The sequence below is a fragment of the Neoarius graeffei genome, chromosome 15 (genome assembly GCF_027579695.1).
Source record: "Neoarius graeffei isolate fNeoGra1 chromosome 15, fNeoGra1.pri, whole genome shotgun sequence".
In the NCBI taxonomy this organism is placed as follows: Eukaryota; Metazoa; Chordata; class Actinopteri; order Siluriformes; family Ariidae; genus Neoarius; species Neoarius graeffei.
This window is the reverse complement of record NC_083583.1, coordinates 29,644,032-29,666,852: the sequence shown is the minus strand read 5'-3', so window position 1 is coordinate 29,666,852 and position 22,821 is coordinate 29,644,032. Positions and strand designations below refer to the sequence as shown.

Genomic DNA, 22,821 nt, shown 5'->3' with positions numbered 1-22,821 from the left:
AGCCACTGCTCTCCAAAAAGAACATTGCTGCTCATCTGCAGTTTGCTAAAGATCACGTGGACAAGCCAGAAGGCTATTGGAAAAATGTTTTGTTGACGGATGAGACCAAAATACAACTTTTTGGTTTAAATGAAAAGCATTATGTTTGGAGAAAGGAAAACACTGCATTTCAGCAAAAGAACCTATCCCATCTGTGAAACATGGTGGTGGTAGTATCATGGTTTGGGTCTGTTTTGCTGCATCTGGGCCAGGACGGCTTGTCATCATTGATGGAACAATGAATTCTGAATTATACCAGCGAACTCTAAAGGAAAATGTCAGGACATCTGTCCATGAACTGAATCTGAAGAGAAGGTGGGTCATGCAGCAAGACAATGACCCTAAGCACATAAGTCGTTCTACCAAGGAATGGTTAAAGAAGAATAAAGTTAATGTTTTGGGATGGCCAAGTCAAAGTACTGACCTTGATCCAATCAAAATGTTGTGGAAGGACCTGAAGCGAGCAGTTCATGTGAGGAAACCCACCAACATCCCAAAGTTGAAGCTGTTCTGTATGGAGGAATGGGCTAAAATTCTTCTAAGGACTGATCAACAGTGACCGGAAAGGTTTAGTTGCAGTTATTGCTGCACAAGGGGGTCACACCAGATACTGAAAGCAAAGGTTCACATACTTTTGCCACTCACAGATATGTAATATTGGATCATTTTCCTCAATAAATAAATGACCAAGTATAATATTTTTGTCTCATTTGTTTAACTGGGTTCTCTTTATCTACTTTTAGGACTTGTGTGAAAATCTGATGATGTTTTAGGTCATATTTATGCAGAAATATAGAAAATTCTAAAGGGTTCACAAACTTTCAAGCACCACTGTATTGTATGTCCAACCTCCCATACCTTAGGATCTTGATCTCTCTCAATTGTCTTCCATTTTCTTTTTCATGAATTTTTTTTTTTTTTGAGTTGAGATTGTGGATGATGAGGCGGTGGGTGGAATCAATTGTAAAAAATCTCCCAAGGTACCGAGACTAAATATAATAACATAACATTATACTTTCCGTCAGAAGGTCGATTTTGAGAAGCATGCTCCACCACAGGACAAGGTAGTTCAGTGAAATCTCTGAGTTTGAAAAAAAAAAATTATGTGCATTTGGACACTGATTACGCAATGTACTATTCTGATAATGTCATTAATGGTTTCATTAGAAACCTCTCTGGATCGCTTCCTAATAGCTGTGGATGTGGAGTAAAACCCTACTCCATGGTTCTTATTCTCACAGGCTTTAATGTCTTTGTCTTGTCCTTTAGCTGCGAATCCACTTTATTGCAAAGTAGATAAAACCATGCTATTGGATTTACAGAAGGGTGTACAATCTCCTGGTGCCCGGCCACTGGGTCTTTCACAGCTTTGTGATTCAATTTGGCTCAGCTTGATTGTGTCTCAGAGTTATAGCACAGGCCCTGATCTCCACTCTTAAGTCAGGGCTCCCAGAGTAACCATAAAGATTATAATGATATTCTCTACTGCACTACCAACAGGAACTGAAGGATCATTACCGTAGGTGTGACTTTGGACAAAAGCGAGAGGTTCCTCTGATTTCTGATTTTAAGAAATAAATATCAATTGTAAAAGTACATGATTATGCCCCAAAGCATTATAATAATATATTTGACTATATACTGCAATTTTGAGAATTCACAATGCTATTATTGTATGACCTGTATTTTTAAGTGGCATGAAGGTAGTGGTGAATCAGTGGTTAAGAGTTAAGCGCTATGAATTCAAATCCTCACACCGCCAGAGGAGCACTGCTGGGCCCTTGAGCAAGGCTCAGCCTTTCACTGCTCAATTTAATTGTAAGTCACTTTGGCTTAATCTTTCTTGCTATTGAACCCACTAATGTCAAAGATGTGCATGTTTGAAAGCAATACTGAGTGTGGATTAACTGAGCTAGTTAATGTTTCAAAGGTTTGATTAAAATGAATGGTCTGCAGTTTAGGTGTAGTCTTGTCCTAGATCGCTAGAATAACCTCCTATCTTGGTGTTTAATAGCTTAACTTTTGTAAGATGCTACACTTACAGGAAGTGTAAGTACTACTATGAAATTGCTCTCATAGTGGTAACTGGCACTAAGAGAAATTGTTTTCTTTATAATGTGACTAAGTGTATGAATAAGTGCATTGAGCAGTTTTTCCATCTCACTTCTACATTGTCAAAGGGGCATCAACAAGGCTACATAAAACTCTCAGAAGATGTCTTTACTTAGTCATTTTCATTTTGTTTATCTTAAATCTGCTTGCGGTATAGTAGTGCTGCAGGTATCATTGTAGCTGCACACTCTAGGGTCTGTCGGTTCAATCCTAAGCTCTGGTTATTGTCTGCAGAGAGTTTTGCATGTTCTCTGGGATAGCCCACCAAAATAAAGCAGATACTGAAGATAAATTAATGAATGAAAATATTAAATCTGCTACACATTTAAAAAATACTAAACATTATTAAATATTATTAAAATCAAAAATAGTGTGTGCTAAACAATTACAACTGAAATCCTTCCTGCACCCACTTAATGAGCTGTAATGTCGTCAGAACAGTGCCGTGTCTCTTGTACAGGCTACCGTAGCTGTGGAAAAAGGTTTGGGGGGTTTGAGGTGGCTACAGCAACACTTAATGTAAAGCGTGCATTAGACTGAAAAAAAAATCTTTGAGATCAATTGGTCCAACATCATTGCATATTGCTCCATTGTACTACACAGGTTTGCTTGATTGATTGATTTATTTTATTAAATTAGCTACTACAGTGTGGCCTGATATCTGAGATGTCTTTTGGGCATCAAGGGATACTAGATCATAGGTGAGACAACAAAATGGACCAATAGATGTGAATTTAATGTGATAAAAGGTTTAGAGAGCATTTTTAGATTTTCAGTAAATGCCACTCGAGTGTGTGTGTGTGTGTGTGTGTGTGTGTGTGTGTGTGAAGACAGTTGACTGCATACTGTCCATTCCTGTAAGTGTTCCCCAATCGACTAATGCAAGAACAATTTGTGATTTTTTTCATATTTCAAATTTAATGGTATTATGGATTATTGTGTGTTGCTGATTTCCTAATTAAAATGAAATTATCAGAAGATGATCAAGTCTATATTTGAAATTAACTTGGAGTTTTCTATTACAATACCAGGGAACATTCTTTTGGGATGTTGCGGTGACCTTCTGTTTTATCCTGTTGTGATGTTCTTCAGTTGCTGCCTCTCACTATCCATTCCACCTACATAGGAATTCATTTTGTGTACAATATTACACCAGTATTTTCATCACTTTTTGGCAATAGCACCACAGTCATAGTTCACTAAGTCACTTTATTATGCTTTACTTTACTTTACTTTGCTCCAGTCCTTTGAACTTCTAGTATGTTGTATTGCTGTCATGTGTATTTTTGGATTACAATTATGGATTCACCTCCACTATCTCCATTTTGCCCCAGCTAATAAAGACATAAGTCTTATTATCCTCAAACCCCCACAAGTGGTGAAATGTGAATATTAATGATAACAATATACATAAATTAATGCTTATGGCAACCCCACTCATTTGAGTTACTTTCCTTTAAAGGTGCCATAGAATGCACTTATTCAGGATTTTAAATCTGATGTTCTCTGATGTCTAAATAGAAGGTACGAAACTTTGACTGGAGCAAAAAATGCCCAGATGCAGTTTTACATGCCCATTTACAACTCTATGACTTGGCCCTAGAGTGACAAGCTGTATTCACTTTTTTTGGCAGGATATGTTGATGAGCTCTGTTATGATTGGGTGGTTTACAGCAACCAATGTGCATGGCCGCCACAGAGCTGTCTGAGAAATGCAGTCTGGAAATGAGACCAGGAAGTGCCACTCCGGAAGTGCCATTTGGCACCAACAAGACAGTAGATGTATATGACAATACAGGATATTTATTTGAATGGGACACAGGCAGGAAAACAAAATGATCCTCTGTGTACATAAACTAGTCTATGCTAGCTACTTGGAGCTTGCTAGTAGCTAATGTTACTCAAACTAGCTACTTGCTTTTGATCTCAACAAGAACACAAAGTACCATTGTAAATTAAAGTTGTTAGCTAATCATGAAACTTTCAATTTAAGATAATTTAGCATCAACCATCAAAAAGTGGATAAAATCGCACAGCATGGTTAGCTACTTACCTCAGCCTTTGGTTTTCTGTTGTTGTGGTCTGCTCTGTGCAGTGAAAAGCTGGGTAGCTCCACCATGGCATCAGGAGTAGTTTCATTTAACTATGTCTCACTGAAGCAGAAAGCAGATGTAGTTGAAAAATCCTTTGTCAATCTTACCAGCATTTTGAATTTGTTCATTTTGTTGCTGAGTGAGCGCACATTTGAGATAAATATGCTGGGGAGCACCAACCTCAGAAAGCCACATCATGGAAGTCATGCGAGTGTGCCACCATGTCTCCCACAACCTCTCTGCCTTAGCATTGCTTTATTGCAAGAGGAGGGCTGATGGATTCCCTTGGGGAGTTTGTTGTTGGTTCATTGCTCACAATACCTATAGAACACTTGAAGTTTCGACTATGTAGGTGCATGGTAGATAGATAGATAGATAGATAGATAGATAGATAGATAGATAGATAGATAGATAGATAGATAGATAGATAGATAGATAGATAGATAGATACTTTATTGATATGAAAGGAAATTTAAGTGGTTATTATTATGGTTATTGTAGTCCATGATGACCATATTTGAAGGCTGCTGTGAATCCTGGGAAGTGGAGTCTTGAGTCCAAGCAGGTGCAAATATGACAGACCACTGTTAGTGCAAGTTTTGTGAGAAATTAACTAAAATATAGTATATAATTAATACCCAGATGATATACAAGATGTGCTAAAAAATGAAGTATGAAATGCCAGACACTTTTTCCATCCTGTGACTGTAGGATCATTTATGTAGCAGAAGGGGCAAAGCCATCAATTAAGGACCATTAGGGTTTACATTTTCAAAATGATGTAAGCTGGCAAATGACTGACAATGTAAAGGCATAGTGGCAGTGGAAATGAGACGAAACATCTCCCTCAGATGTAATTATACTAAGCAAACTTCCACCATAGTGAAAAACATCTACAATGCATCTTCTTCGTCCATCCAGTGTGTTCTGGGTTGGGTCCCTTTCCTAGGAAATCTTGGCTAAGTAAGTACAGCTGGCTAGCCACTCCTCTGCTGCACTGCTTTGGGTCATGGACAATTTACAGTTGCCAATTAGCCTAACTGCATGTCTTTGGGGGAGACTGGAGGAAAATCACTCAGACACAGGGAGAACATGCAAACTCCACAAAGAAAGTCCCCTTGTCAGCCATGAGGTTTGAACCCAGAGCATTCTTGCTGTGAGGCAACAGTACTAACCACTGCACCACCATGCTGCCCTACAATGCATCGCAACTCATGAATTATTGTGAATAACACATGACTGGACTATTTATATAGAATTTAATTCTAGAATTCATGCAACTGTAATTATCCTTAACTGTAATCAACAGTTCCATGGGGTTCAGCCATATTAAGTAACAGCATCTTGACATCAACTCTGACATCAGAAAATTTGACTTCATTCACGACAGCTGCAAGAAGAGATCATTAAACCACAGAAAACTGTGCTGGACTTTGCAAAGAGAGGACCAGAATTGCATAAACCTGATTTTCCCGTCTCCAGGCTCCTCATTAAAAGTGTGCATACATTTTATGATGCTCCTTTACAGCCTGCGGGAACACTAATTCATAAACTATTATAGGAACACTCTAAATTATGTAGTGCATATTCCAGCGATCAGGAAGAATTACTCAAAGCTTTTTAATTCCATTCACCAGCCATCAAGGCAACATGTTTGTCTAACTGTTCTGGAAGTTGTATCTCAGAAGACTCTGCTAATCTCTTAATATCATTTTGCAAAAATTTGCTCTGTGGACCCTCTGCTTTATTTAATAGAAGAACACAATAAAAGAGTCACATATGGCAGATTACCATATTATCCAAGCGTGTGCATTTTCTTTACCAAAGGGAGGTATTAACTCTCATTTCTTTGTACAATATCTATGGTAATAGCTGATATTTTCAGTGCACCCTCTGGTCTGTTTATGTAGACCAATCTTACTCAATCGTGTGTGCCTGCCTAAAATTCCAATCACGTATACAGTAAGGAGTATTAAAAGTGATGCAGTAACACCAAAGGACTGAACACAACAATGCATTTTTGGGTTAGTTAAGGGTTAGCTGTGTATTTAAAGATAAAAGGCCAAAATCGTGCAGCACAGTGGTATAGTGGTTTGCACTGTCGCCTCACAGCAAGAAGGTCCTGGGTTCGATCCCAGTGGCTGACAAGGGCCTTTCTGTGTGGAGTTTGTATGTTCTCCCTGTGTCTGCGTGGGTTTCCGCTGGGTGCTCCAGTTTCCCCCACTGTCAAAAGACATGCGGTTCGGTTAATTGGATATTCTAAATTGCCTATAGGTGGTAATATCTGGGCTGTGTTCCCTGGTCAGACATGAGTAGTATGGCAGCTGCCTGTGGCACCTTTGTATGCCTTCGACTTGGCCATGTTGAACTGTGCCCTTTGCAATTCGGTTATTCAGCTGCAAGAAAGGATGATTAGCCACTCTAAATAAATTATCAAAGAATGCTTGGGAAAAAGGAAACATATATATGACTCATAGTTGCCAAAACATACTTGTGCTGTATAAGGAATATAACATGATGAGGCATGCAGTTTTACAAAAATAATCAATGAAGGCTTGGTGTGATACAGCCTGAAAATAAAATTGATTCCAAAGTGTTTTATTCCTCTTATAACTGTCTCTTTACAGAAAGCTTCACCATATCAACAGATGTTTTCTTTGTTAAATAACAACACTTTTATAATCCGTTTAATATTATTCTTAGATTATGTAGAGCATCTACCTTACAAGTCAGTTTGTTATTGAGCCATTACAATGGAAATAATCATGTATTAGAAAGCATTAATATAAACCTGCCATTTGAATAACAGTCAGCACTATTTACAAAGCTGTGTTGTGATAGAAAAGTAATCAATACCGTCTGACCAATCTGATTCAAGAATTTAACAGTGATGTGGTATAAATTAGTTGATTCTATAAGCTATTACCATGAGTTGGTCTAGTGGTTAGCATGTCCACCTCTCAACTGGGAGATTGCGAGTTCTACTTGCAGTCAGGTCATACCAAAGACCATCATAAAAACAGATGTGCAGCTTGTGAACAGGCAAGGCAGGCAACTGCTGGGGGCCCCCTGGCCCAGGGGCCCCCCGAGAGTCAGGGCCTGAGGGCTTATTTATTTTGTTTTTATTGTTCTTTACCATTGTATTTTCACATTTTGAATTTAAAAAACTTTGGTTTCATACATTTTTCGTTGGTGTCGGATTATTTATAACATATTGGTGATGAACACTGGTCAGAAGGGCCTCCTGGAAATTTTTGCTTGGGGCCACAACAGACTCTAGAATTGCCTCTGCATAAAAATGGTACCTACTACCGTCTGGCAAGGCACACTGCAATACAGATGCGAGTAGGGAAGCCATACTCTCGCAGTTACCAGAGGACTAGCCCCCCCACTGTAACCCTAGCTGTATAGGTGAGAGACTGAGGGCTATCAAAACGGATACTGGCGCTGTACCCATACTCCTTAAAGATTGCCTGGGAAGACCAGATTCTGGTGTGAGAGGGACTTTGACTTTGATATAAGCTATTATCGATTCTGTATAACCCTTCTAATTATTTAACAAAGTATTTTTATTCATCAAATGACTTTAAATTTTGAGAACTGCTGATATTGCTTTGTTAGTACTGAGGAAATGAGGTGCAGATTGCAACATGGAATGTACTGTCTATGAGGAAAGATGGCTCAACACACCTGGTAGCCAATGAACTGTCTAGACTGAACATTATAATTGCAGGTCTCACTGAGGTGCGCTGGCCAGGATCAGGCACCTGCACAGCCAATGACTTCACCTTCCTATGGTCAGGAAGAAAGGATGGCAAGGTGTGGCACTCGCCCTGGCCCCTTCAGCTCACTATGCTCTCATCTTCTGGAAACCAGTGAGCAACAGGCTACTCCTTGCCTGCTTACGACACCGGCATGGCTGCATCACACTCATAGTAGGCTACGCCCCAACTGATGTTGCCACAGATGAAGACAAAGACAACTTTTACTCCAAGCTGTCAACCTTGACTGCTGGTATCTCCAGGCATGACATCATATGGGTTCTCAGGGATTTCAATGCTGCAACTGGCTCCGACAGAAGTGGATGTGAAGGATCTCTCGGGCCCCGTGGTATAGGCACCTGCAATGACAATGGTAGACGACTCTTGGAAGTCTGTTCCAGCTATCGCCTCTGCACAGGGCGCTCCTTCTTCCCCCACAAGACCATTCATACCATGACTTGGATAGTAATGATGGTCACACAATCAAAGAAGTGGACCATATTTTGACCAACCTTCACTGGCACACATCCTACAACTGTCATGTATACTGCAGCACACAGTTTGGCAACACAGACCACAGACACAGACCACAGACTGTTAGCCTGTACCTGTGAAGGAACACAGCAGCGTAAATTCAACGTAGCAAGACTACAGTCCCAGGAAGTCACCAATCACTTCCAACTTGACTTACACAATCACTTTGCAGCACTCTCAGGTCTAAGCAATGAGAATGATCCTGAAAAAACCTGGAACAACTTCAAGCAAAACATCACAGAACCTGCTGCAAAAGTGCTCGGCTATAGAAGATCAAAGAAAAAGGCTTTCCTAAGGAGACCCTCAGAGTCATGGAAGCAAGAAGACAGGCCAGATTAAGAGGCCACCTTAATGAGTACAGATGCCTAAATGCCAAGCACAACAAACTGCTCTGACAAGACAAACAAAACTGGCTGGACACCCTCTCTAAGCCGAAGCAGCAGCCCATACAGGAAACCAGGCAATCCTCTACAGAACTCTTAGGATCATCTCTGGGAAATCCACTCCACCTACAGCTAACGTTAAGGCCCAGGATGGCTCTGACCTGAATACCCCAGAACAACAGCTGGAATGATGGTGGGAGCACTTCATGAACCTCGTTAACCACCACTCACCACCACCATCCCCAGAGCTGGAAGCCCTGGCAGCCTGGGCCCCTGAGGATGACTCCATCCCTGTGGATCCCCCCCACCCTGGAAAAAGTAGTGAAGGCTGTGAGAAAACTCAAGGCTGGCCATGCCACTGGCACCGACAGCATCCCCCCAGAGATACTGCTGAACAGTGGCCCAGCTGTGGCCAAGTGGCTACACTCCCTGAGCCACTGCATCTGGGAAACCGGAACCATTCCAACAGACTGGCTGCATGGAATTATCCTTCCCTTCTGGAAGAAAGGCACCAAGGATAACTGTAACAACTACAGGGGAATCATGCTCTTCAGTGTTCCAGGGAAGGTGATGACTTACATCCTTCTCACAAGACTCTGACCCGTCCTCCTTCAAAAGCAGTGCCCGGAATAGAGTGGCTTCACCCCAGGATGGTCCACTGTGGACCGAATGCTTACACTCAGGCTACTGGCAGGGCTGAGGAGGGAATTCAGAAGGCCCTTCTACACAGCCTACGTGGATTTGAAGCAGGCATTCAACTCTGTGGATAGGCTGGCTTTGTGGAGAATCTTAAAAACCCTGGGGGTTCTTGAAAAACTTCTGGACCTGCTGTCACTTCTCTACTTGGACACTGTCTCCTGCATGAGGGTCAATGGCCAGATGTCTGCCACTTTCAACATCAATAGTGGTGTCAGACAGGGTTGTGTCCTGGCTCCAACCATATTTAACACAGCCATAGACTATGTTATGAGTAGAACTGTGGCCTAAAGTGCATGTGGACCTATGGACAGATCAATATCACTGACCTGGATTATGATGTGGCCATCCTGGCTGAGTTCATACAGACTCTCCAGGTAGCCCTCCAAAACATGGATACTGAAACACAGCCACTCGACCTGATGATCAGCTGGCAAAAGATCAAGGTCCAGAGCTTAAGTGACTTTGAGCCTCTCCCAGCATGTCTGGTGATCAAGGGCCATACGGTGGAAGTAGTGGATAGGTTCTGCTATCTTGGTAGCACAATTACCTCGGACTGTAGGAGCACAGTGGATATTCAGATCTGAATTGGGCATGCTGCAGCAGCCATGGCCAGCCTACAAAATATCTGGTCAGACAAACATCTCTCAACCAGCACCAAGTTAAGCTCTACAACAGCCTGGTCCAACCAATCCTACTGTATGGAGCCGAGTGCTGGACCCTGACAGAGACACAGAGATTGCACCTCAATGCCTTTGACAACAAGTGTATACATAGGATTCTTGGTCTCTAATGGCAAAACTTTGTCGCAAACATCACTCTGCCAACCAACCACCTGTCACTAGCAAAATTCTGGCAGCCCATCTTTGCATATTTGGTCACCTAACCAGACTGTCACCACCACTGGAACCAGCCAGGCTACTTCTAGAACCAGCTCCTGAATGAAAGAGACCCAGCGGCAGACCCTGGAGTAAGTGGACTGACCAGCTATCTGCTGACCTGAAGGACCTGAGTCTCAACCTAACATCAGCCTGGGAGGTGGCCCAGAACAGGACAGGCTGGAGAACCTTGTGCCGAGGTGGCACGCTCCTGCAAGAGCAAGTGGACCAGTGAGTGAAGTGAGTGATATTGCTTTGAGGAAAATTATTGGAAATTGAACTGCACAATGTGCAAGGGCATTCAATTCCAAATAAATGCATTCCACAAAGCTGTTGGTTATTACAAAGAATTTCTGGCATGACAGAAATTGTACAACCCCGATTCCAAAAAAGTTGGGACAAAGTACAAATTGTAAATAAAAACGGAATGCAATGATGTGGAAGTTTCAAAATTACATATTTTATTCAGAATAGAACATAGATGACATATCAAATGTTTAAACTGAGAAAATGTATCATTTAAAGAGAAAAATGAGGTGGTTTTAAATTTCATGACAACAACAACACATCTCAAAAAAGTTGGGACAAGGCCATGTTTACCACTGTGAGACATCCCCTTTTCTCTTTACAACAGTCTGTAAACGTCTGGGGACTGAGGAGACAAGTTGCTCAAGTTTAGGGATAGGAATGTTAACCCATTCTTGTCTAATGTAGGATTCTAGTTGCTCAACTGTCTTAGGTCTTTTTTGTCGTATCTTCCGTTTTATGATGTGCCAAATGTTTTCTATGGGTGAAAGATCTGGACTGCAGGCTGGCCAGTTCAGTACCCGGACCCTTCTTCTATGCAGCCATGATGTTGTAATTGATGCAGTATGTGGTTTGGCATTGTCATGTTGGAAAATGCAAGGTCTTCCCTGAAAGAGACATTGTCTGGATGGGAGCATATGTTGCGCTATGTAGATATACCTTTCAGCAGTAGATATACCTTTCAGCATTGATGGTGTCTTTCCAGATGTGTAAGCTGCCCATGCCACATGCACTAATGCAACCCCATACCATCAGATGCAGGCTTCTGAACTGAGCGCTGATAACAACTTGGGTCGTCCTTCTCCTCTTTAGTCCGAATGACACGGCGTCCCTGATTTCCATAAAGAACTTCAAATTTTGATTCGTCTGACCACAGAACAGTTTTCCACTTTGCCACAGTCCATTTTAAATGAGCCTTGGCCCAGAGAAGACGTCTGCGCTTCTGGATCGTGTTTAGATACGGCTTCTTCTTTGAACTATAGAGTTTTAGCTGGCAATGGCGGATGGCACAGTGAATTGTGTTCACAGATAATGTTCTCTGGAAATATTCCTGAGCCCATTTTGTGATTTCCAATACAGAAGCATGCCTGTATGTGATGCAGTGCCGTCTAAGGGCCCGAAGATCACGGGCACCCAGTATGGTTTTCCGGCCTTGACCCTTATCACAGAGATTCTTCCAGATTCTCTGAATCTTTTGATGATATTATGCACTGTAGATGATGATATGTTCAAACTCTTTGCAATTTTACACTGTCAAACTCCTTTCTGATATTGCTCCACTATTTGTCGACACAGAATTAGGGGAATTGGTGATCCTCTTCCCATCTTTACTTCTGAGAGCCGCTGCCACTCCAAGATGCTCTTTTTATACCCAGTCATGTTAATGACCTATTGCCAATTGACCTAATGAGTTGCAATTTGGTCCTCCAGCTGTTCCTTTTTTGTACCTTTAACTTTTCCAGCCTCTTATTGCCCCGTCCCAACTTTTCTGAGATGTGTTGCTGTCATGAAATTTCAAATGAGCCAATATTTGGCATGAAATTTCAAAATGTCTCACTTTTGACATTTGATATGTTGTCTATGTTCTATTGTGAATACAATATCAGTTTTTGAGATTTGTAAATTATTGAATTCTGTTTTTATTTACAATTTGTACTTTGTCCCAACTTTTTTGGAATCGGGGTTGTAATTGGACGCCATATAATGTGGTGCGATTTTCCTCAAAGACTGAGTAATGCAGTGTCGGAAGCAGTCAGACGAAGATTTCACTCATGATATAACGTAAGCCCAGATTTGTCCTATAGCCAGTAAATATGAAAACGTGCCAGTGGGCAGAGCCAGGACACCATATATGGTCAGGAGTGAAAAAGCATTAGTTGTTAGTTGGATTTAATTGTGCTGTGTGTCAAAAAGAGAAATATATCTTATCTGTGGGGGAAGTTTGTATTTGCTAAATGATGAGAAAAATAAAGGTAGACTTCTCCTTGAGCAATCCCGTATTGTTGGCAAAGCTTGATTTGACACATACAGTAAATAGACTCGCAACATTTTGTGTGTTCGACTTCTCGTGTCAAAACCACAAATTGACAAGTCTGATTTGAATTAGATTGTGCAGTGTAAAAAAAGAAGAAAAATAACTGAAAAGTTTTCTAAAATTTTGCGAAACCCTTATGGGTCAAATTAAACACAATAGGAATAATTCTCCTATTGATTGTTCCATATATAGTCAGTCCATTTTGTAAACTAAGCGTACATCTCTTACTGAAGTGGACTAGCACATCGTTGGCCCTTTAAGAGCTTGAGCTGGCTGTGATTGGAGCAGCTGTGTGAGGTTAAACACAGTGAGGGGCTCAGAGCAGCCGTTCAGTGCTGGATCCAATCAGACAGGTTGCACCTGCACTGTACAGATGTTCCACACTCACACACTCACACACATACATTCAGATACGCAACACACACACTGAAAGACTTTGGCCATAAACCCACCCACACACACACAGATGGAAAGTTTGACTCTGGAGCCATGAGTGTGGTGAGAGAAACAACATCACTGACCCAACCACTGACATCCTCCAAACGGCACAAGAGTGTGAGAAAGAGCTCCAGGAAGATCTACGCACCTTACCAGGACAATCCAGTGTAAGTCTGATTTTCAGAAATTATAAAAATGGTTTCTTCATTATGGTTTGATATTTACTCTTAGTACAAAAGGTGATCTCCCCCCCCCCCCCCCCCCCCCCCATTGTAAACTTTTGCTTTGGTTGTACTTGACATGAATAAAAACAACTAATTGACTGTGTTAGTTTAATCTGATCGTGACATAAGTTGCAGTATCCTTATGAGCAATAAATTATCCTTTTCACACTTTTACTTTAATTGTAGGTCATGCAAGTACAGTACATGCATTCAATATACGTGCATTTAATATCATACTGTATTCGTTGAGAATTAGGTCTTTGCATGCAAATTTTTTGCCTTACATTCAGTCAGGTGAGGACTTGACACAGATGTGCTTATCTGTAGTATACTGCATATACATAAGACCCCAAAAGGATATTTCTTTAGTATGTTATAAATTTGTATTAAAAATTTTAATTATTCTAATATATTGTCCAACTTCATTTATATTTGATGACTCTATGTCATAAAAACCTCCACAAATAGATGTTTTCTGTTGATAGTATAAAAGTTTAAATAATACCATTTAAAAACATGTCCTCATTATTTATTTGCTAATTTAGCTGTAATCTCTGTGTGACATTTCTTGACTTTGGCTAGAGTCTATCTATTTAAGCCAATGTTTTTAAAGCAAAGACTGTACACAAGAAATATGTAGAATTTAATTTATTCCACTCTGTCTACTCAAACTTGATGCAAACCATTGTCGACCAGTTCCTCCGATGATGAAGATAAAGATGCAGAGCGGGTGGACAGTAACGATCCTGAGGAAATGTTCCAGAATATTCAGTTCCAGAAAGAAATCATCGCCAACATCCGAACACGGCCCTGGCCAATGAGACGCAAGCTCAAAGTCTTAAAGTGAGTCTCTGCTGATATTAACCCCTTGAATACCAGCAATCTTTCAGCGGGTCCAGATTATATTCCTTACTCCACACATAAATACTGTACATACCTTTCCTATTAGTTTCAATGTAGTTACGGAATAATTCATCATGAAATATATTACAGAAATATGCTTTAAAATGAATCATTGAATCTGAATATTTAATGGATTAAAATACATCATATATGTTTAAATATATGTTTAATATATGTTTGCAATATATGTTTATATTATATGGACATGAGTGTTTTACTGGGAAATACATCAATTGTATTTTTCATACGAACTACATCCGGGACATCAAGGCAAGGCAAGGCAAGTTTATTTATATAGCACATTTCATACACAGTGGCAGTTCAATGTGCTTTACAGAAGTAAAAGCAAAACAGTAAACAATAGAAAATAAAATTACATAAAATAAATGGGGAAGAAAATAAGAAGAATTAAACAATAGTAGAAATAAAATAATAAAATGAAGTAAAAGTTCAGTAAAAGAAAAAAACCAGCAGAATAAAATTGAATAAAAGTTAAGTAAAATTTAAAACATGCAGAGACTGTAAAAGTTAAGAGTTTAAAACATGTAGAGTTGACAATATTAATAATTTAGCAGAAAGCATCTGAAAACAGCTTGGTCTTTAATCTAGATTTGAAGCTGCCAACAGCAGGAGCATTTTTGATGTCCTCTGGCAGTTGGTTCCATAGCTGTACTGCATAGTAGCTAAAAGCTGCTTCACCACACTTTGTTTTAACAACAGGTTTTACCAGTAAATTTTTCTGCTGCTGTTCAAGAACAGCAGCCATGACATATTTCTCTATATGTCACTCGTGAGGATATCAATAAATTGTTTTGATAAATTTGGGTACTTTTTGTTTGTGAATGTGTCTGTATAATAAAAAGAAAATCACACGCTGGCTTGAAGATATGAAGTTTATCTTCTTGTGTTGAAAAACTCGTATTTTTCATGTGAAATATATCATGGATCTGAGTGACATATTTCCCAATATCTTCACTTCGATGAGGTCACTCCCCATGTTTTCCCACTGACTAGACACACGTTGTCAAAATGGCGACCCGGTTCAAAATTAAAATTCTTTTGATTAACTTGCAGGGTTTGTTTATTTATTTATTTATTTATTTATTTATTTATTTATTTTGGTTGGTTGTTTTGTTTTGGTTTGGTTTCTTTTTTGTGGATGTGTCCGTATAATTTAAAGAACATTACAATGTGGCGTGAAGATATGAAATTTATCTTCTCGTGTTGAAAAATATTTCACTCCTTCGTTCGCTCACTCATGAATATATTCACCACTTGAAGATAAACTTCATATCTTCATGCAATTATGTAATGTGTGTGTGTGTGTGTGTGTGTGTGTGTGTGTGTGTGTGTGTGTGTGTGAGATATATGTTTGTATATAGAGAGTATGTTTAAGCATGTGAATTGAAAATGACCTGAATCACTTGATGGGAGTCAGAGGACATGCAAATGCTCCAGTAGATTCATTCATTCATTCATTCATTCATCTTCAGTAACCACTTTCTGTTCAGGGATCATGGTGGATCCTAAGCCTTTCCAGGAACAATGGGATAGAGGCAGGAATACACTCTGGTATTCCTTCCTCAACTGCAGGGCACCAAGCACACCCACATTCACACAATTTAGCAAAGGCAACTTGCCTACCAGCATGTTGTAGGGAAAACCCAGAACATAACCCACATGAACAAAGGGAGAGCATGTGAAACTTCATACAGACAGTAACCTGAGTTCAGGATCAAACCAGGCACCCTGAATACACCAGTAGAGTTTATATTATATTGAATGAGAGGTGCTGTGTAATTAGGGTTTTATTATACATATATGCAAAGGTGAATGTATTATAAACCTATTGCTAAAATATTTAGCATACAAACAACAACCCTGAAGCTTAAGTAAGTCGGTAGGAAAATTAACGACCCAAAGAGTCCTTGAGGATTTTTTTTCTTTGTTGCATTGTATGGTACTTTATAAGCTGGTCTAAATAAGCTAATAATATGTATATAATAAGGTCACAATAATATTTAGAATATAAATCAGACCATATTGCCAAGTATTGCCACTATAACAGATGTTGGGTAATGAAGATTATATTGCACTTGTAGGATAAATTATTCATGATCTTATTATTTAAAAAACTACCAAACAATTACAGCATAGTAACATAATGGCAATCAGGTTCCTTAATTTATAACATGTGAACTCATGAGTGCTTTTATGTGCTGCTGATCTGATGCTAATGGAAAGGAAATGTACCGATGCAAGGTAAATAACAATTAACACTTGGCCCATGAGAGCTCGAGCCTTATTTATGACATGACGCTTGGAACACCCTAACTTGAGTAGTTCTTTCTTTATCCCATCTCTGGCTCTCTCATGTTCACTCCATGATGACCACTTTGCCTTCAGCACTGTTTGCTGCCACTTTGTAAATTATCCAGATAACAGGCTTTATTTCCTTTCAAGGTCCATGATATTCAGAGCCAGCAGTAATTGATAAAGCTCCTGACTGGCCAGCTTACACTGCAACTCATCTGTGCAATGACGAGTTTATAGCCGTCCGTAAGAAAAGGGTGTTTTTGAGTACCGTATCAGTTGCACATGCACTTAAAAAATCCAAGACGCTATAAATATCTCAATAAACCATTCCTGGTCCTGAACCCTTCATATTTGTCAGCAAAACTCTCACAGACCAGATCGCATCATAGTGTAATATTATCTGTTGGAAAAGAGAGCAAAGATGTGGTTTTTAAAGGTTTTAGTCCATAAAACTTCCATTCAGGGAAAAACCCAGCTAAAAACATGGTTCATATCCTCGAGGAATGCCTACAGCAGTGAAATGTCCTGTGAAGCATTAAAGCTTGGTATTAATGTCTTCATCAGAAGCGAGCACAGCAGTAAATCACTGCTACGATCACAGGGAGGAATAATGGGTTATAGGCCAGACTGCTGATCCTGGGTATCTGTGTGTGTGTGTGTGTGTGTGTGTGTGTGTGTGTGTGTGTGTGTGTGTGTGTGTGTGTGTTTCAGACAGGCCAGGGAGATCGTGCTGAAGTATGAAGGTAGACTGACCAGGACGCGAGGATACCAGGCTGCAGGGGCAGATGTATGTTTTTCTTTCTCAAATTTATATAGTTTATAACATAAGTTATGACGTCTCTCAACTCAGATTAGGATAACTGGCATTTGAAACTCCTACCCTTCAGCACTTAACCTAACATTTTGTTCAATCTCAAGGTATTTTTTTTTCTGATATTGAAATGAAGGTTGCAAGTTTAGCCTCCATAATGCACAGGTGAGAGTGAGCTTGCACCTGAAAGGATTTTCTACACTTTCCTCAAATATAATTATAAGACATGTTTGGTGTCTGATGGGTGGTTTCTTATTCGTGCACTGTAAGTCTAAGGGCACTTTCACACGAGTCCATATCAGAGTGGGTTTGAATTTGGGGTTTTTTTGTTTTGATTTTTTTGTTTGTGAATGTGCTTTTTTACGGAAGCATATTGCTCCCACACCAGAAGAAAAGAAAAAAATAGGTACCCTATGGGTACATGTGGCTACTGCTTATATATAACATTGTTTTCTGACACCATGTCCATACAGTAAATATAGCATATATACATGTTAACAATTACACTTGCCTCCTCTCTTGCAAGCATCACCAAGCTGTGAGCAGCATCAGGGCTTGTAGTATTTTGGTTACCAATTTTGTTTACTATGTTTTGTTCAAAATACAGTGCTGTGAACTATATTTATTTTCAAAATAGTAAGAAAGTGCTTAGAAGCATTATTCAGTACTAATGAGCACATTTTGTTTCACAAGTGTAATGTAAAGTCTCTAAAATAAAAAATAAAATTAAAAAATTCAAGCAAATAGCAGAAGTTTGATATCGGCTTCTCAGTATATCTGCTAAAAAAAACTTACAAAACCTTTCATTTGACCTTTCAGAAGGACCAAACAAAAGCTGTGATAATCAAAAGGTAAATTTTCTTAAAATAAACACCACTTACTTGATATTGAATCAGTAGCCTTGGCACACCACGAGGTGAATTTCGTTTATCTTTTTATCTGCCGATTATCTTCCGATACTACAAAGTTATAACGAGGTTTCTCTTATTTAATTTCTGGTTCTGATTGGTTACGAAGTTTATCAAGAAGTAGAACGGGTAATCAAACTTGATCAGGAATAAGTGCTGGTTGGTTACAAAGTTTTGCTATTGTTACACTCATTCTTACATTCTTACAACACGATGACATAGTGACTTCGCCACTCTTTCTTATGTACTTTTGATAGCGCGAGATCAACTGTTCATATCACGAGATCACAATTCGCTGTTCTGGTGATTGTAATGCTTATGCACATGCACAGTGCACTATTGTTACATTCGTTCTTACATTCTTACAACACGATGACATAGTGGCTACTGCCTCGCTTCGCTTCTATGAGGCAGTAGCCACAAAAATCAATATCACGTAATAATGTGAAAATTTAATTGTTATAACAATATATTTTTCATGCTATAACAAGATATTTTCACATTATGATGTGAAATGTTTCATGTTATAACGTGATAATTTGGTTTCGCGTTATAATGTGATAATTTATATTGTTAAAATGTGACACTTTTGACCCACTGGAGCTAACGTCATTTCTCATTGATAAGCTGGAGGGGTACAGACGGTTCCATGATTACAAGCTACCTCCAGCGGGTCAGACTCATTCTTCCTTCTTTACAGCCTCATGTATTTTAACATCCTTCTTCGAGTGTGCATACTTATTGAACACGGTGGATGATATTTTAATAACAGCAAAATCTCGCCTTGTCTCAACCCAAGCATGAAATAGAACTTGATTAAATCATGTAAATGAGCCACATTACCCAGTTTATTCTCCTCGCACCTCATTCCAAAGTTTCACGTTTTAACAATATAAATGATCGCATTATAACGTGAAACCAAGTTATCAGGATGTAACGTGATACCAAATTATCACCTTATAACATGAAACATTTCATGTAATAATGTGAAAATATATTGTTATAACGTGAAAAAATATTGTTATAACAATAAACTGTTCACGTTATGACATGATACTGATTTTTTTTCTTTTTTCCGGTGTGGCAGCAATACCCATCCATCCATCCATTATCTGTAGCTGCTTATCCTGTTCTACAGGGTCGCGGGCAAGCTGGAGCCCATCCCAGCTGACTATGGGCGAGAGGCAGGGTACACCCTGGACAAGTCGCCAGGTCATCACAGGGCTGACACATAGACACAAACAACCATTCACGCTCACATTCACACCTACAGTCAATTTAGAGTCACCAGTTAACCTAACCTGCATGTCTTTGGACTGTGGGGGAAACCGGAGCACCCGGAGGAAACCCACGCGGACACGGGGAGAACATGCAAACTCCACACAGAAAGGCCCTCACTGGCCGCTGGGCTCAAACCCAAGACCTTCTTGCTGTGAGACGACAGTGCTAACCACTACACCACCATGCCACCAGCAGCAATACCCTTCCATACTTTTGTATTTAGTTTCAGTCTGCACAGTTTTTAATATTTGGTTGCAGGGTGCAAAGCCTATTGTTGCCTCATGGCTCCAGGATCCATGAGTCGATCCCAAGCTCATGTTACTGTCTGTGACGAAGTGGAAAAAAAAGCCTTAAAAAAAATCCAAAACTACTTCACGAAATCCCTGTATATGGCAGAGTTGCAGGTGATCTCACCTCAACTTCAACTCAAAGAAACATTCCAGTGAAGCCATAAATATTGAAACATCTCTGTGGTGTTCAAAATGCAAATCAATTCGAAGAAACAGCACTTCGTCTGACCTTTCAGCACTTTCAGCTCTTAGTGACTGGACAGTGCTAAGTTCCAAATTTCACACTTTGCAGAGAGCAAAAAGTGCGACTCTAAATAACCCTCAAATGCTCATCTCTGTGCTCTTGGATTCTGCCTCACTTGCAAGTCACTTTAGCTTGAAAGCATCTAGGAAATGGTTAGGTGTAAATGTTAACTTTATGTTTGTTATTGGATGTCTATGTTGAGATCCTGCACTTTTTCCTGACTGTGTCTTTTCCTGCACTGCTCTCTCGTTCCCTCACTCTCCCTGACACTGTGTTCAGATTTACAGCTTGTTGTTACTGCTCGATTTAATTAAAATGCTCCAGTGGCATTCGGCAAAGCTGCCTGAGCGACATTAAAATTAATTGACTTTTTAGCAAGTGGACCTGATGACAAATGACTAAGTATGGAAATGGCTCAGATGAATATTGAAATCAGAAATATTGCACATTTATTTTGAAAATGTTTGCTTTTGCTCATCTCATGTCACTGTCATATCATAGATTTCAAAGCCTGTCTAACTGAAAGCATCTTGAATTTCATCAGCTGAGTAAACCTTAGTAAAAAGGAATAGTTCGGAAAGAGGGAGACAATGTGCACATAGGTGCAGAACAGATTAAATAAAAAAAAAGGTCTGCACACAAAGTTTTCCTCCTTCATGAGTGTTTTTGGCCAGTGTTTCTTTATTCTTACACTTTTCAGTTTGTTTGTTATAATTATTTTTAATATTCCCCCTTTTTTGGTTTGGCTTTTCTTTCTATTGGATTTAGGTTACAGATATTTCTTATTTACACTACTTGGATTTACACAGGTTGCACGGTGGTGTAGTGGTTAGCACTGTTGCCTCATAGCAAGAAGGTTCTAGGTTCGAGCCCCGGGGCCAGCGAGGGCCTTTCTGTGCAGAGTTTGCATGTTCTCCCCGTGTCCGCGTGGGTTTCCTCCGGGTGCTCCGGTTTCCCCACAGTCCAAAGACATGCAGGTTAGGTTAATTGGTGGCTCTAACTTGACCGTAGGTGTGAATGTGAGTGTGAATGGTTGTTTGTCTCTATGTGTCAGCCCTGTGATGATCTGGTGACTTGTCCAGGGTGTACCCCACCTCTCACCCATAGTCAGCTGGGATAGGCTCCAGCTTGCCCGCAACCCTGCACAGGATAAGCGGTTACGGATAATAGATGGATGGAAGGATTTATACATCCAAAGCTATTCTTCCTATCAACCTGCAGGAGTAAAAATAATAATAATTAATTTAAAAAATTTAAAAAGTAATCAATCTGGCTCTGTCCCTGAAAGACAGGTGTAATACATTGAGCAGGAGAGTTACTGTGCCTGTAGGGAACCTTTGTGAAGACCTAAGAAGAAGTCAAAACTTTGTCTGAATGTAAATTTAAAAAAAAAGTGTGCAGGAGGAAAACTGTATTCAGACTTATTTTTTAACATTTTTAAAGGGAATAATTAAGCCAAAAATAAATAAATAAATAAATAATGACTCAAGCTCCAATAGTAATGTGATGAAAAATTAATGGAATATACAGTACTGTGCAAAAATTGTAGGCATATGTAAAGAAATGCTGTCGACCAAAAATGGTTTAAAAATAATTAAATGAAATGATTCAACATAAAAAATACTATAATCAGCAGTCAGCCATAATAAATGAAACAAAGTCAGTATTTGGTGTGAGACGACCCTTTTCTTTAAAAAAAAAAATCGTAGTCTCAGGTACAATGAGTGCAGGTTTATAAGGAAATGAGCTGTAGGTTTTACTGAGCATCCTAAAGAACCAGCCACAGTTCTTCTGGACACTTTGACTAAATTTTGCAGCAAAACCCAGTAGACTTCATCATGTTTTCTTTTTTGATCTGAAAAGTGGTCTCTTATGTCATATGCTGCTCAGATACAAACATTTTTTTCTGAGATATTTAATTTTGTGCTGGAAAACAAACGTTTGGAACTCTAAAATATTTTCATACTAACTCGATAATGTAAGTCATAAAATAGAAATCTATAACAAAGTTTGTATGAAAAAAAATAGGGTGCCTAAGACTTTTGGATTTTATATATATAAAATGTTTGTTAATTTTGCAGCTGTTAAAGAAGATTTCAAGAGTTCTCTACAACATCCTTGTTTTATTCATCCCTTGGGAAATGAGGATTAAAAAGATTGAAAGTAAGAAAACAAGTTCTGCCATATTTCCATATTTTCAGAAATGACTTTGTTGGTCCTTGTGATATGTACATCACAGAAGTGCACTCTGACCATACATTACTGTTTGTTCTCTCCAGTTATCTTGTACTTAGGACTTGTATTTTTCTTGATAGCACAAAAAAAAAAATCCTCATCTTGAGATACTGTACCAGTCTCTCCAAACTCTGTAATATTTACGATATTTAGTATTTTACTCTTTTTGCAGGTCACTTTGGATCCGGTGTGGCCTCATATTTCATTTTCCTACGATGGCTATTTGGGATTAACATCGTCCTCACAATTATGACTGGAGCCTTTATTGTCCTTCCTGAGGTATGTCATGTCTTAAAAAAAAGCAGAACTCTGTCACTGCTTAATGTTTATGTTA

The 22,821-nt window shown here is 39.4% G+C and overlaps 1 protein-coding gene across 1 annotated transcript in view; it reads left to right on the top strand.

Annotated features, from left to right (window-relative positions):
* The first annotated feature begins 13,326 nt into the window (after positions 1 to 13,326).
* The window catches only part of LOC132898990 (transmembrane channel-like protein 3), a 45,283-nt gene continuing 35,788 nt past the window's right edge, over positions 13,327 to 22,821 (top strand). Inside the window, exons 1-5 of the mRNA XM_060940650.1 lie at positions 13,327 to 13,442; positions 14,196 to 14,342; positions 17,430 to 17,505; positions 22,334 to 22,415; positions 22,660 to 22,766. Coding sequence (XP_060796633.1) covers positions 13,327 to 13,442; positions 14,196 to 14,342; positions 17,430 to 17,505; positions 22,334 to 22,415; positions 22,660 to 22,766 — 528 coding nt within the window. The remainder of the gene's footprint in view (positions 13,443 to 14,195; positions 14,343 to 17,429; positions 17,506 to 22,333; positions 22,416 to 22,659; positions 22,767 to 22,821) is intronic.